Source organism: Apteryx mantelli, chromosome 5, assembly GCF_036417845.1.
Source record: "Apteryx mantelli isolate bAptMan1 chromosome 5, bAptMan1.hap1, whole genome shotgun sequence".
Classification (NCBI taxonomy): Eukaryota; Metazoa; Chordata; class Aves; order Apterygiformes; family Apterygidae; genus Apteryx; species Apteryx mantelli.
Window position 1 is genome coordinate 36,510,327 of NC_089982.1, and position 17,243 is coordinate 36,527,569.

Sequence of the window (17,243 nt, forward strand, 5' to 3'; positions counted from 1 at the left end):
GGTTGATTAATCCAAAAAGTGTTGTTTAAAACAAAAAGGCTCCCTACCACAATTCCTTCCCCCCACAAAAATCTGTCACACTAGCCTTGCTTTTGTTAAAATTATCGTGAAGATGCTAAGATATGTTCAGATATCTATCTGGGAAGGGTGGGTGGTAATTGTGATCTTAAAGAACAATTGCTATTTTGAAACCCTGTCTTGCTTACAGATTCACCATTCTGAATATCATGCTCTTTAACTGTAATAGTGCAATTTTTTTTAAATGGATCTGATTTCAGGGTTACACTTGTATCATTCCCAATAGAACTTTGAAATACAGCTCTACTTGCTGTAGAATTCCAAAGCTTTTAAGTTATTAAAATTGTATGTCTTGTATATTTGCTATACAGATAATACAGTGAAGTAATTTCTTTGAGGTAATTACAGTCTTCTGAAGTCAAGACTTTGTTTTAATCACTAAAGTCAAAGCCAAATGTCTTTTAGAATTTGCTCATGATTTTCTTCTGCTATTTTACATTGGAGCAAGAAAAATGTTAGCAAATCAGTTGATTTACTGATTGCACATCTATGCCAGGAACCACTAAAAGTTGAAACCCCTACAGAGATTATATTTTCCTTTTGCAGGTACTGTTTTAATACAGGGACTAAGCATAACATTGTGTCCTTACTCTGCTAGTTCTTAGGTGTACCCTGCATTGATTTAACTATTCTATATGAATTATGAAATCCTCATTCAAGAGAGAGCTCAAATGGTAAGCATTCCTCAAGAACTATGACAAAAAGCACATACTTTGCAAGTATTTCTAATGAATGTACTAGCATAGTTAATGAACAGGATATTCTGATTATCTTCCCTGTTCAGGAGATGAATTTAATTCTACATTCTCGTAACTGAAGGTAGAATTTTTTAGATTAAACTACCTTTTAGGTATTCTGGTTAATTTGCAAGCAAAAATGATTTTCACTTCTTTTTTATAGCACAGGTTTCTGTGTGTAACTGTAGTGACATAGATTACATCCACAACATTTGTGGAGTTGGCTAAACATTTTTTGTTTTGTCATGAAGTCACCAACAATTTTTCTCAAAACTTTAAATCCCTAAATCAATGGTAGAATTCCAAGTAGATTCATACTAGAATCATTTAAGATCTCTTTGTAAAATCCTTGCAGCCCTTTGACATATTTTTGATTTTGTAAACTCTCTAACTAAATAAGGCTAGCTTGACTCTGTATTGAAATTAGGATGCATGTTCTTAGCCCACTAGGTTGGTAGGTAAGGTAAACTCCATTTAATCATGTAATTGCAAATAAAAAAAATCTATTCATGAAACTATTCGACTGTCATTTCTTAGAAAGGATTACATCTTGCTTCATGTTTAAGCAGCAAATGACAATCCAATAATAAATAGTAGACTTAAGAAAAGAACATATAAATATTTTTGTCTGTTATCTTGATATTTTCAAAATTTATCTTGGTTCACAGTGAAATAATGATACTTCGGTGAAGTCAAACTTTAAAAAAAGTCAGCTTGATTAAAATTTTTCTCTTTTATTTTGAAGGTTTTGAGCTTTGTATTTCAAATATGTTGAAGGGAATTTTGAAACAGAAAGTATCACTGAAGAATACTGACATCTTTCATTCAGAAGCTGCTGAAGAGGATGCCGACTACTTCAGTCAAAAATAAAAATATTCAGAAAATCACTATCTGCATTTTCCTTACACTATCTGATAGAATATAATAAATAGTAATAATTATATATACTATTTATATTATATACATACATATTCACACTAGTCTCTATTTCTCATAATAATATTCTTCTGGAAAGTTGTCCCAGCTGTTAACAAACATATTATGCTCTGTTTGTTTTCAGAAAATGAAAAAGAAATTCTACACTATTACTAGTTCTAACAAGTTGCAATGAATTACTCTTCACACTTGAGAAACATCAGTTTAGTGCACTACATGAAGAACATTTTAGAAATTATTCAAAATTTGAATTTTGAGGATTATGGATAATCCTAGAACACTTCAAAACAGTCCAACCCTGTCATTGTGAATACTCCCCCAAGATAATTTGAGTACTCAATGGTATTTTTGCATAATTCTACCTTGGGCATGTCTGTGCATCTTTTAAGAAAACTTTCACATGACTACGCTTGAGTAATGCAAAGCCTATTTGAAAGTCAATATGAAGTCTTCATGCTCCATTACTTGTGTTTCACTGGGCTTAGTTAATCAAATCAGGAAACAGAAATAGAACCATGAGATTTAATTGACTAGTCACAAACATGCACACAGGTCAGGTTTCAAATTCTGACTTTCCAGTGTGATGGATGAAATGTTAGAAAACTGCAGTCACTCTAAGAACCTCTTAACCACAAACTTAGACAAGGGTTCGGGTTTTTCTCAAATTATTAGATATATTTCGTTACCTACTGATTAGCAACCCTAGTGCCAGATTCACAGAATCATATAAAAATAGGACTGGAAGAGATCTGACATGGGTCTTCTGTCTTCTCCTAAAGAAATTTCAAAACATCTATATTTTTATTTTTCAGAATAACATTATTCTTTTCTGAGCAGTCAAACTGCCATTTCCAAAATTTTTAAAGGTTTTTAGACTGGATTCCTTTGGCTTCAGATTCCTTTGATAACCAACACCAGGCACAAAGCAAAGGTGTGTTCTAATGTGAATGCCACATAGTGAATGGGCCATCATTCTCACCTAAATGAGACCCTAAGATGCCATTGCATTATCCACAGCTTCTACAAACACTTGTATTGATGTGCAATTTTTTTGTCCCACTGCACAACCTGCAAGCAGGAGTCCAAGTGCTGCATTTCAAAACACTTTTTACAGAAAGTTTTAACATCCCCCAAATTATAGCAAGCCATACTAACAAAGACAGAGGATGAAGATGCTTTGCAGAAATGCAAAGGAAAAATATAAACATACATTAGATATTGCTAGCCTAGCCCACTGGGCATATATTGTTGATCACAGCATGGATCTGACATTGTGGGGTATATTTACAGCATGGGGTATGGAGAACTAGACACACAAACAATCGTGAGAACAGTGTATTTATTTTTATATGAAAGGCATTGAAAATTGACCCTGTTGGGATGTAAATCAGGAATTGGAATGTTTTGGAAATTCTACTAGTTCATGTGCTTTTTAAATGTTGAATTTTCTTTTTAAGTGATCAAAAGTGTCTTTGAGTCACAACAGTCAAAGATGGCAAAGACCACATATTGCTCTAATTCTGCTTTTCACGACATCTTGCAGAGATTAATGCTTGAAAGATATTATTAGAACTTTTTATTCCTTTATTCCAAACTGACACCATATGAAGAGCTTGCCATGATAGCTCTTCAATATCTTCTCTTTTTATTTTTGAAGCTATATCATGTAAATTAAACTAGGAACATCACATCAAAGCTAAAAGAAAGAGCTAATATGCACTACATAGAGGCATTTAAACACCTGCCATATTCTCTTTTTCTCAGGTAATAGAATAATCACTCTACCCCTTACAGTGTGAGTGCTTCAGCCTTCCAGTCTGTATTCCTTCCTCACTGTTTCTTTCTTTCCCCATGGAATTGTTGAGTCCATGTTTACTAAGCTTCATCTCGCATACATATGACTGAACAGTATTACACTACCCCTAATCAGTAGTACACAGTATTTTCAGGGCCTTCTTATCACAGTTTAGGCTAGCAATGAAAGGAGAAATTGAGGGAATTGTGGCTATTCTGAGGATTGCTAGTAAACCATCCCTCACAGAGATTATTTACACCCTTGAGATAACTAACAAAGAGCAAATGGACTGCCTGGGGCATACACCAGAGTGTAGTAAGTGACTGATCTAATGACCACTGAAGATTTCCATTGACTTCCAGAGGCTTTGGTAGTAAACACTGGGTTTCTAAATTAGCTGCTCAAGGAGAGGCTGCTCTTCAAAAACCTCTTACACTCTTACTCCTCCATTCAAATTAACCACACTAAGCACATTGCTATACTATCAATATAGGTATTTTCAAGGTATATATTTATAGCAAGCATAATAATGTTAAATTAGCTATTTGTGGTATTGCTTCTTTGTTGCAGTAAGACATTGAAAAAAAAAGACTCATTTTACTGTAAAAATACATATCCTGGTTCCATAAACGAACAAGATATTTGTAACAGTTACAGGAAAAATGTGTGTCCTTCCTTAAAATATCAAAAGAAAAATTGTAGCACAAGTCTAATAGAGAAAAGCCAACTATGTTTCATCATTAATAGTATTATACAGCTTAGTATTTATTTCAAATTGTTCACACAGTGAAATAAAAGTATTGATTAATCACCCATACCATTATTTAAATAAGCAGCTTCTCTCACCTAAAAGCAGTGCAGAAAAATGTGTTTGAAATAATATACCATTTTCAAATATCTAAACTAGGGTATATGGAAAGTTAAAACGTTTGAAAAACTTACTACAGTGACAAAATTCAATGTGAATTAAACCTTGAAAACCTGACTCTTTAATCAGTAAAGCAATCTGAATACAAAAGCTGGCAAATAAACTTAATACACAGATACATTTTTATAATGTCATTTTTCCAAGGAGGAATGAATATTATCTTCCATTTTCCAGTTAAAAAAGCAGTGGAGATTATTCATCCTTAAAAGAGATTTTCACACACTACTTACTGGAAATGTAGGAACAATAATAGCTGATATAATACAGAACGTTATGAAAACATGCCTTGTGTATCAATGATACGAACAAAACTATCATACTTCAAAAAGAGTTTAAAAGCTTAATTTCTGCTTATTTAAGCATATGTAGAACTTTTATACTTAGATTAGAAAGTCACAATACACTGCACCGGAATATGTATTTTATATATATGGTGTAAATATATGCCTATGTGAACTTCCACATTTAAATTAAATACAATCACCATGTCAGGGATTATTTTTCTTGGACTAGACCTTTGCCTGATAGCAAAAGGCCTGCCTGCAAATGAACTGGTAAGTGGGTGTTCACTGCTTCTCAGTTACCCACTGAAAGGTCGATGAATCTCAGAAGCCACAGAAACAGCAAAGAGCAAAAAGGGGGTGTATGAATCTTGCAGTGTTTATGAGTGTTAATGGTGAACACAAAAAACTTCCAGAGCTAACTAGACCTAAAATGTTTATAGGGAGAGGAGTCTCTGAGCTACAGAAAGTCCTCCTTTAATAGACTAATCTCTTTTCAAGGCAACTACTGCATCTGTGTTGTCAACCAGTTTAATAACTGCTGTAAGTCAAAAAGATGCAAGACTCTGGTCACTTAGGAAAAAAGCTATAAAGGACTCCAGAAGTAGATCTTACCATATATGTCATAATCTCATTTCGAAGATCTATTTTTGTCTCCTCTACTATTCTTGTCTATATTATAATCAGAATATGACAAACCAATATGCTATCAAAGATCTGAATAAGCATTTTAAAAGAAAAGTCATTATCTAGAATATTGACCAAAGCAAGGAAAGCATTTAAATACTTCAGGTCTTGGCAGGCTTCAATAATCTCAGAAAATGGCACCACTCTACAAGTGTTGTAAACCAGCCTTACTCTATTAAAATCAATGACTTTATGACCATTTCCAGGAGCCAGGCATTTGGTCCTAAGAAAGTATCATTCAGCACATCACAATACCAGTTCAAGCTTGGTAAAGACAGTGTAAATGGTATTATAAAGAACAGGGAAATGCTTGTGACTATTTGCCATAAAGGTACCTCTGCATGTGCAGGTCAAAAAAAAAATCCTCTTGCATTTCATTTTCAACCAGAAGCTTATGACTGTTACAGTCATGGATTATTACTAAAGAAAACAGAGTCATGATACCTTACAGTTAGTTTAAAACCAGATCTTGTAACTTAAGGTACAAACAAGATAGAAAGTTATTTTTTGACGAATAATTTCTTCACCAAACCAGCTGTCATGGGGAACCTTGTGATAAGTGACAGAAGAAGGAGACTGTGTTGCTAAAACAGCAAGGATGAGCACAACTGCCTTAATTTTAATTCAGTGCTTTTTTTTTTTGAAAGCAGCAGGAGAACACAGAACATTGTCTGGACGAGGGATGGCTCCCGCTCACCTCCTTCATTTATTCTTTTTTTCCACCAATCTTTTGATTTATATACACATTAAAAAAAAAAAAATCTGTGCTTGCACAGCTGGACATTTTTCTTTTTGTGTCCTTAAATTCCACTTCTATGTGAAACCTACTGAGTGCAATCTTTGGGCCAAATCCTAGAAATAGGTTTAGGTTTAGAGCCTAAATGTGCTGCAGGAAAATACCATGAAGGTGTGGGAGTAACTGACAGGATCTTGACCTTCCATTTCTAACATATGGCTTGGCTGCTATTACCTGGTGAACTAAGGGGAAAGAGCATAAAAACTGTGAATCATGGAATATTTCCCATACGGAATTTTAGTTCAACGTTTCCTCTGACACCAAGCTTGTTATAGGGAAAACTCTACCTGTTCTGACATCAAGGAAACAGTAAAGCCAGCCTGCTAAACATCTTATAGCTTTGTGGAGGTTTTTACTTGAATTTTTTCCCTTTGCTTTCACCTCTCTCCTACTCACACAATCCCTGACTGCAGACATAGTGTCCTTCCCAGTGGAATCATGCCCTGAGACATGTTAAGTATATCTGCATAGACTTTGCAGTGGCACTGCAGTCTCCATACTAGCATGACCTGGACAGGCATGCTTCTCTCCTCTACCTTTTTCACCTCCTCTCTCCAGCAGATGCATTCTGGATTCTTTCTGCACATCTAGATTCACTTGCATTGTATGTGGAGTTCCTCTGCCTGGGTTTCTATTGCCAAAGTGACAGAAAAAGAGCATTACCCCTGAATTTGAATCTTCAGTGAGATAACTACTGAATATGCTCTTTCTAACATTAACACACATAGTAAAACCTTTATAGGTAAAGTGTAATGCTCGGTCACTGAGTTAGTATGTTTTGTGTTGAAAACTCCTGAAAAACAGGGGTTTTATCTCATGCTATGGAAAGCCAATTGGTAAAATATCTCAATTTTGGAAAGTATAAATCAGTTCTTTGGGGCAGGGAGGTGGGAAGAGAGGTAAACATGTTTGTATAGAGATGCATATGCTACATATACAGGTTCTCACAGATGATGCAGAAGGTACAACACCTTCATGCCCTTCATTATACTCATATCCTTCTGAGGGGTTGAAATTTTTTACCTGAATTCTTGGATCCATCTTTTCCATCCATTACTGGGTGCACCCATGGTGACGTCACGGTAATTATATTCTTCACATTTGCACCAAGGGGAGGAAATAATGTGAAAGCCATTTCAATTGCTTGATGCTTCTTGACGCTTCTTAAAGGAGCAGTGGAAGCTGAAGAAAAAAATAATAGTATTTGTATAATGACCAATGTCTTTCCTCTGATAAACATATGTAATTGACATTCACATTAATAATTTGTACAGATAGATTTCCTTTTATTACTCTGTTAAACACACCAGAGTAGAACTGTGATATTTTACAAGTTAGAAGGTTGGGAAGCATATAGACTTACAGGATATTAAAAACCAGGACAAAGGTGTCCAATTTGGAAAGGTTTAACCGATTATTATTCAAATACTTCAACCAGTTCAATAAGCAGATATATTCTGTAATGATACTCACTAAATGATATGATTCAATATTTTCTGAGTAGAGTCCAGTGATAAGCATGACTAAGATTTTCAAAGGCATTCAAAATCTTCAATCCCTTTGAAAATCTCAAGCTAGACCCTTACTGTTTATTGGCCACAAAATGTAGCACGCTTGAAGTTACAGATCATTAAATTACATGGGAAATTCAAATAATTATTAATAGCACCATATCAAAAAAAAGGGAGCTAAAACTTCAAGTAAGCAACTATTCCAACCACAGTTTCAATAATGATCTTCAGCAGCAGTTGATAATAACGTATTTAAAAAATGGAACAACTCCAACACCAAAAAGGAGTCCATAAAGGAGCTTGATCCTGTAAATATCTCTCATGCAAGTCCTTGTACTGGATTCAGGAGGCATGAGTCCTCATGAAACAAAAGACTTTTTGGTACACACATATAGAGGGGCAATTTCCTTGGAAACTACTGCATTGTTCCTGACTACAGTGCAGCTGAAGCAATGTAAATATCTGTGTATGACCTTTGTTGGCAGCAACCTTTAGAATAACTTCTCTAGAAGCATGTCTGGGTGTAGGGGAAGTTCTCCCTTCTGATTAATATCCAAATGCAACCCATGTCCAGGATGCTGATGCTGAAACTCAAGGTAAGAATAGCTGTTGCATCCTTTAGAAAAGGGCAATGAGCCAACTGCCTTATAGCACTGCATTGCTGGCAACCTTGCTTATTTAACCATTTGGGCTGTATCAAAACTGCACCTGGAAGCAGAGAGATCTATATTCCACCAGAAATAAATTCCAAAGCCATCTCAGCACTGAACTTCCAATATTTTGTTGTTACAGTTGAATAAAGTCACTTCATGTTGCATTCATTTGTTTCTGCATAAAATAAGTGAATGTCATACTTTTTTGTCATACCATTTTTATTTAACAGTTTTTTTCCATATCCATTAGTTAAAAAAGTTATAACAAGGCAAAGCATTTATCAAAATGAAAAATGTTGTACTCTCTGAGCAAAGAAAGGGGAGTCTAAATAGACTGTCCCTGCTCTTAAATTAATGGAACCATCTTACATTTAATATTTTTTCTCAAGTAGTTATGTAAGCACTCCAAGATCATTAATGAAGAAGTACAGAATCACAATTTACAGCTGAAGGGCAAAACTGCTAAAAAAGCATTTCAGAGTCATGTCATCGAGTGATATAATCTAAGAAAATAAATGTAAGGATCATTGATCTCCGATATCATAATTAAATGTACACAACACATGACAAGGAGAAAGGACAACAAAGTTCATTAAAACTTGACTTGGAACCTAAGCTGCAGAACTAATCAAGCAGATGTACTAGGGAATAGCCAGATTTATAAACAAGAAGCACTTACATTTCAATAAATAGAATTTAAAAACTAGATTTTTTGTCACTATTCTAATGTTAAATAATACTAATAGTTAACAGTTATTATTTATAATAACATCCCAAAATGTATCATGGGCTAGTTCCTCTGCTGGTACTATAATTTGTCACATTTCTGTCCACTACCATTATTGCAACAGTTCAGTTGTCTTTTGTAAATCCAGGCTCACTTCCCATCCAGACATTAACACACACCTTCCTGGCCTTCCTCTTTCTAAAAAAATCTAGCAGAACAGATTTGCCCAGGCCTGCTTAAGTAAGTAATACCATAACTGATCTTTCTTTTAATATACAATATGTTTATTGCAACAAAAGAAAATTCACAGGAATCAGATGGAATTCATCCCAGAGAGCTAATGGAACTTAAAGAACTAGTATTGGAGCCACTGGCTATTCTTCTTCAGAACTAATGGAGAACCGCCAAGGTCCCAGAGGTGGGAAATGACAAACTGTATTACCTGCTTCCAAGGAGAAACAAAAATATGTTCCAGGGGAATTACAGAACAGCAAATTCGAAATGAAATTGCCAAGATAGCTAGCAAAGCAGTCAGTTTGCAAGCTGCTACGAAGGCATGCTGAAAGGTGGATGATAAACAGTAGAATTACAGATTGGCAAAGACAAAGCATTTCTATGACGTAAATATTATTGTACACAGGCCTCCTGCTCAGTGCTGTTGCCACCCCTCAAGACCTTAGTACAATCAGACTTACTTGAGACACTTTCATTTGTGCCAGGAAGTACAATAGTCAGCTTTTATCAAACTTCAGGAGGAACAACCCATCAATGTAATCTCTCATTGTCTCCCAGCAGGTTGGCAGGATAACCATATTTTGCTAATGCTCCTTTGCACCATTCACATAGTTTACAACATTAGACTACCCTGCATTTGTCAAATACTAGGGTTTAAATTGTATGCTAAGCACATTAAAAAGATTTACAACATAACAGAGGATGGAACATAGATCTAGCACACTCATATGGAATATCCCTATATAGAGATTAGGTTTACAATCTCACCAGTTACAAGAACAGTTTAAGAACCAATTGCCAGGTTTGGATTTGCAGTGTTTCACGAAGGTCATTTCCCTTCCAGTTACAAGAAACTTCTCATGTTGAAAATTGTATGATAAAAATAGATTTCTCTCTTGTCCCCACAGGACACAGGAACTAGAAACCAGCAAATATAGAAACACTTCGAACAAGCAGGTTTATCAAGAAACACAAAAAAATGAATCCTTCTCCAATTTAGCTCTATTGGATAACCCTCAGTTAATTCAGAATTATTTTAAAATGTTGATCTAAGAAGATAAAATAAGAACTTTAAAGTCTTTTGCTTCAAAGTGGAGTAGCATGGTGCAACTGCTAGCCCTTCCTCACCAACTGGGCAAACATGAAGAAGCAGGAATAACATTCAAATGACCATGAATCCCACATATTGGTTACTTTGTGCAAGTATTTAGAAATACACTCACAGGATGAAGGACCGTGTAACAAGGATTGCTTGATAGTATGAGAACAGAAATCCAAGTACATCCACAGAACCTACCAAGACCAGAATAGAGCTATGCAGCGAGTCCAAGAATATAGTAAAAAAAAGGGGGTTAGACTTCACACTAAAATTATGGATTTTTAAAGTGAAATTACATTTTAAATCTTAAACCATGATTCACATTTGTATTCAATGCATGCCTTAAATGCCATCCATACCTCTAAGATATATTTTCATATTCCATACAATGAAATTTTTGGAACAAATACACAACATGCCTGGAAATGAATTGTGCTTCTGAAGCTCTTTTAGAATAAACTTTTCATTTATTTTCATCTACATGGCAGACTTGTCTCATTATCCAGATTCATATTTGTTTTCCAGGAGATTTCAGTGGTAAGTATTTGGTAGCCAACTCTGAAAAAAGAAAAGGTGCATTCATCACTGCCCTAATACAGATCTGTGACAGCTTCAGGTGCTATAAAACTTTGATTGCCTCCTGTTTAGGATGACTGTACTAATAACAGGTGGCAGAGCTGTAAGTTAGATATATGTGTTTTCCCAAATGACTATCAACCAAAATTTTATAGAATATTAAAGAACTGTGTTCAGATATCATTATTGAGGTTGCAAAGTCAAGTACTTAAATATTAGAATCCCTTTTGCATGTGCATTATGATATGGTCTCTAATTTCATGATCCACATGAACCCTGTCTCTTTCAGTGCATCAAGCTGATGGTATTCACCTCATGAGCAGCTATTTGGTATTTTTTTTCTCATTTTTCAGTGTGTTACTTCAGGACTTAATTACCTTACAGTACTCACACTCTGAGCTGATGATGGAATTAGTAATTTCCTTGTGAGTTGCTTCATGAGACTTATCACGAGAGTATTGAATGTTCACAGACATTAACAAATTTACGTTTGCAACAACCCAAGGGATGAAAGGGTTTTATTATGGTCATTTTACTGCTTAGGAGCTAGGGCACACAGGACCAGATTTTTCAGTTATATACGTACCCAAAGATGCATAAAGGAGCCTAATAGTTTTCTCAAAAGTGCCAAGACACTTTATTTCCATTACACAAGTGCTTTTGAAAATTCCTCTAAGAGATTACACATTGCTAGCCGTGCAAATACATTTTGAAAACTGACCAAGAAAGAATAAGGATGAAAGTATCCAGGAACTGTGGTTTCCCAGTCTCAGAAATCTAGGATCCCATTTTCAGAGTATTTGGCATTCTATTAACATTTTATATGTTTTAAACACAACCTTCAAGTTGTGGCAGAAATCTAAACTTCAGGTGTAGCTCTGAATGTTCAGCACTTCTGTAAACCAGTCATGAAGATCCCAAGTCACAGAATCACAGAACAGCTGAAGTTGGAAGGGACCTCAGGAGATCATCTAGTCCAACCCCCCCTGCTCAAGCAGGCTCACCTAGAGCATGTTGCCTAGGATTGTGTCCAGACAACTTCTGCATCTCTGCAGATACATTTAAATAAATTAACTATCAGTAAATAGAAACTCTCTAGAGAGTTCTGGACAACATTCAAATGCCTTAGCTATGTAGCCAACCTTTCTCTCCCTGCAGTTCTCATCATCATCTGCAATGTACCTTTTAGCTTCTGCAAAATTGGAGGAGTATTCACTACAATCTCCTTTGCCATAAAACTCTGAATCTTTTGTGTACTGCATGCAGCAGCAATTCCATGCAAATATGTTCATGATTGTGCAACTGAAGACCATTACTCTGTGTAGGCACAGAGAGGTCAATTTGTATATGCAGTGCAGCTGCCATGCAAACTACAGATCACATAACTTTGCAACTCCAGCAGGGTTCTTCCAATGCTTTGAGGAGGTTTTATTTTCTTTTTCTGAAATATTCAAGATATCAGAAAGAACAAACTGAAAAAAAATGCAGGACTGCCCTCGTGAATTAATCCATTGACAGTCCAGAGTCTTCAACAGACCCTGAACCTGTTGACACCCCACATACATGCAGCTGGTCATCATCACCAGTCTCTTGATAAGAAGACGGAATTTATGACCTTGCCTTTGTGTTAGATATGTGCCCAAAACAAACTTCAGGCTCCCACGGTCTTAGGAATAAACCTGTCACTTCAAGTCACTTCATTTCACCTATAAATGCTGAAGAAATTCAGTTAGTATCTAAATAGATAGCCTTTTCCTAGAATAATCAAAAAGATTATCACTTTATTCTCTACTTCTCTTTCTTTCCTTTGACATATATTAGTTGTCCTGAAACGATGAGGCCAGTAGTGTGTGTGAAATGAAGTTGTATTTGTAGTAGTGATATAAAGTCAATAGAACTATCTCCACAGATGGAACGTCCAATGTCTGCAGCAATTCCACCAGTTATTATTGTTTGCTCTTATAAAAATGACCTGAAATATTCCCTCATATAAGTTTACACTTACATATTAAACTAGAGATGAGTTGTTTTTTTACAGTTATACAGGTGGTAATAATGAAGTGTATCTCTACTACCTGTTGTAATTATCATATTAAATCATCAAACTAAGATCTGTCATACAATAGCACAACAAAACTTGAAGGATATCAAAGGACATTTTTGTTCCTGTAAAAGTATTTGCTTAGCACATCCATTACAGACATAGATGTACAGAAGAGATAATAAATGAAGAGTCATAACTGAAATCAGAAGAGACTCTTGAATGCTCTAATAAACTTCCAGTGTAGTGGAAGGATACTTCAATTGTTGGCTAACACAGAAACAGAGAATAACCATAAGCATATCTTCACCAACATTAAAATATGTGTAAGGACAATAAAACTATATATATTCTTTTGTTCAACATCTTTGACAGAGAACTATCATTTAGAAATAATACGTAATAGCTCTACAATGTATAATATATAATTATGTAAATAATTGGTATAATCTTGAGATGAGATGAGGGCTATTAGTGGCAGTGGATACTTTGAACCTTGCACATTTAGTCAAAAAGACCAATGACATCCAATCAAACTTCTTTAAAATGAATTGCAACAAACAATGGCAGCACAGCTGCTATTAGTATTATAATTGAGTTTAGGAGGGAAACAGCAGCTGAATGCAATGCAGATAATTAAGGAGCAAGCTTTTGTTAACACTATCAGTAGGGTCATGATTCTGCAGATTGTGAACTTATTATGATTGAACAAACTAGTCTATTTTTATAACAGAGGTATATTTCAGCTTCTTGTACCAATAAAGTATATTCTGACTACAAGATAACTGATTACTTATTTATTTAAACTAGCCATTTACAGAAATGATAAGTATTTACAAAATCTAAGATTACCATGGAAACCTCATTCTTAAACGCTGAGGATTATGGGAACAATTGGTTATACAATTGTGATGGGTAAATAACAAGCTTCTGAGTATAATAAAGACTGTAGTTGTGAAATTATATTAAATAATTTATCTCTTTCAGCCTAATATATATTTTATTTGTTAGCCCAGCAATGAAAGGGAAGCAATACACCTCCTGCAGATGAATAGTGAAAAAAAATCAATACTGAAAAACACAGCCTTCAAAATATACAGACATGAACTGCATAAATGCAAGTTCTTGTGGTCCTAACACTTAAGTTGTATCCCCAGGTGTGGGAAATCCAAAACTGATCTAAAATTTGTATTTCCTACCGTTTGTTGACTAACCTTGGAACAAAAGACACAGTCACCCATGTAGAAGAAACAAACAAATGAACAAGAATCAGCAAAGGACTGGAAGTCATTCCAAACTTACAGCTTGGCACCACAATCAGGCAATGCGAGATGCTTGACCGTTCATAACCATGAGTCAGGGTTCCAGAAAAAGAAAAGAGGTCATTAAAATAATAATAACAACATTAGTGCTGATAGTAATATTGCTGTTATAATATTATATTATCATAATAGCTGGTACTGTTTAAGCAAACTGAGCAGTGCAGGTCTACCAAAAATGTTATTAGCACCAGTCATCTTAGTAACCCCTTTAATTCATGCAGCAGAGACTCAGGATCTTTGGTTTAAGACAATCCTGCTGACAACATAGGTCATTTCACTGGCAAATCTAAATTTGTTAGTGACAAATGAGTAATCCTGCTTTGGAATCTCATTGACCTCAATGTGTAAATAAAGCAAGTAGAATGTGTCTGACTGGCAGCAAGCCATTACTGTGCTATGTGCAATAACAACAATAATATGTCAAAGTGATTTAAAAAAATACGCTTTGATGTTTTGATCTGCTAAAATTCTATTTTTGACCCTACAACCTCCCAGAATAGTATAACAAAAATGTTTTGGACCAGTTCTACTAGTTACTAAAGTATCTATTCTGATGCAAATATTTTTACATTACTAACCCTTTGCTTGTGGCAAAGTAATTTTCAGTTTTTCCATTCCTGATTCTGAACCTTCAACAGTCTTATTTCACTTGACTGTGGAAAGACTTAGCAAAAGCTTACCCTAACTTGAAGTTATTTTTCTCTCTCTTTTTTGCAGGAAATCCATTCCCAGGCATAGCACAGAGAAAGCTTTAATTTGATCATTATTACAACATAACTCAAGCATACTTCAGTAAAACTGAAGAATGGTACAATTTCCTCCCAGTTCCAGTTCCTTTTAAGGAAATCTAGAAAAGAATAGGTATCAGCCAGGAATAAAAACATGCCCACCTGCTCATATGCACAGCATGTTTTCATATCTTTATTTACAGATTAGCTCTGGTCACGTGTCAACAGAAATCTGAAGCACCTTTCAAATATTATAAAAGTGTTGATAATTTACTAAAACTTTCCTAATACTCTCTTAATGTTTGCAGTGGTAGTAAATAAATTGATGTATACGTAGAAAATTGAGAGGAAAAAAAATGGAGGTAAAATAAACTTGAAATAAACTCATTAATAAATATATTTTTGAACATCTTTTTATTGAAATATGTGAAAGCTTTCCTTAACATGACCAGATTTCTTTAGGACAACAGTACTGGAGAACACAGTCCATTGTGCCTACCAAGTAAATCTGTTGTTCTAATGAACCTCTATAGTTATCATTGCACAGTTTGCATAGTAATTTCAGGGACTGGGAATTTGGGACCTAGCAGAAAATCAACAATATCTCCTTTTGGCATAGAAGTTTTCTACTAATTTAAAATTAAAGACTGTTATGTTTTTGGAAATTTTTAGCCACAAGCACTTATAGCTGAAGATGATGATGCAGAACAACAGTCAAGTTAGAGTTGTACTGCCCTCCACCTTTATCAGATATTGCTTTATTGTAATGCAATTGTAATATTTCATACAATATATTGTAATGTAATTGTAATATTAGAACACTTTAACACATTAGGTTTTTTTTGGGGAGAAATATGTTACTCACTAACTAAATCAGCTAGCTTTGAATATCTTTATATCTCCTTTCCTCTCCAAGTGGACATCATTAAAAAAAACTCAAAAAACAGCACTTATTACACTTCTTTAATGATGAAAACAATTTCAAATACCATGCACAAGTTCCACTGCTGAAATGTCTACCAGAAGCAATAAACTGCTCAGACCATACCCTCTGCACTCATGTCACAACCTCCTAGCATCTTCACCACAGTACGTACCACCATGAAAACAGCAGAGCATTCAAAACAACAGCTCCGAAATTCTCTCTCTCTCACTAAAATATCTTCTACATTGTTGTGATAGTCTGATTCAAAATGCAACCATTTTAAGCTTACTCTGACAAAATTAACAGAAATTCTATATTTAAATAAATAAGTAACTTTTGAAAGGAGAAACAGCGTAACTGCTTTTTTTTCCTCCTAAGGAACAGAGAAGAATAATCATTGCTGCTACATACATAAGCTTGTAAAAATTAGTCTACCACAGCAGAAGCATTCACAGCAGCTAATAAGACTTCTTGGTAGAGGCAAAAGTGTCTGGAAACAGAACTAACGGGTATGCAGACTCTGACTGCGAGCTCACTGCCTAACTCAGATTGTCTCATGTCCTGTCATCAAAGAACAGGTGAACATCATTGTGTCTTTAATATATTTTTTTAAATGTCTCTCTTCAGTTAAGAATGCAGGTTCAGGTCACCCATTCCTGCAGGACAAAAAGTCACAGTAAGAGTCAATAAAGGACAATTGCAACAGTGGAAAATTCTGGAGTTTTAGTTTCTTCTATCACCTTTTCCATCTTTCCTGTTTGGAGAGCTTTGAGAAGCCATGACTGAAAGGGTTATTATGAGACTGTGGAGGAGACCTATCTCCTTTTTGCACAACTGCAGTGGATACCCAGAGGCATGGCACTACGTATTGGCATTCTGACACTGGCCTGTGGTCAGGGCACAAGCACAGGCAGCAGTTCACTTGAATATGTATTAGTGAAAAAAGAATTTGTTCTATAGGGTTTTCACTACCATGAAATCATGGTTTCTGATAATGCAGGAGGGATAAAAACCCAGCCTGATTTCCTTTACCATTGTGGAAATCAAAAATAGATTTACTCAAAACCTGAAGAGGTTTGCTGCAAAATAACTGACACAAGGTTAAACGTGGAAGCCTCCATAATTCACTCTGACAGAATGATTTCTCAGCTGAAAACCTAGTTTACTCCCTGCTTTCCTTCTGAATATC

The 17,243-nt window shown here is 35.2% G+C and overlaps 1 protein-coding gene across 1 annotated transcript in view; it reads right to left on the reverse strand.

Moving 5' to 3' along the window:
* Positions 1–6,319: 6,319 nt before the first annotated feature.
* IQCM (IQ motif containing M) overlaps positions 6,320–17,243 on the reverse strand; it is an 81,276-nt gene continuing 70,352 nt past the window's right edge. The window contains 2 exon segments of the mRNA XM_067297028.1: positions 6,320–6,420; positions 7,262–7,420. Coding sequence (XP_067153129.1) covers positions 6,320–6,420; positions 7,262–7,420 — 260 coding nt within the window.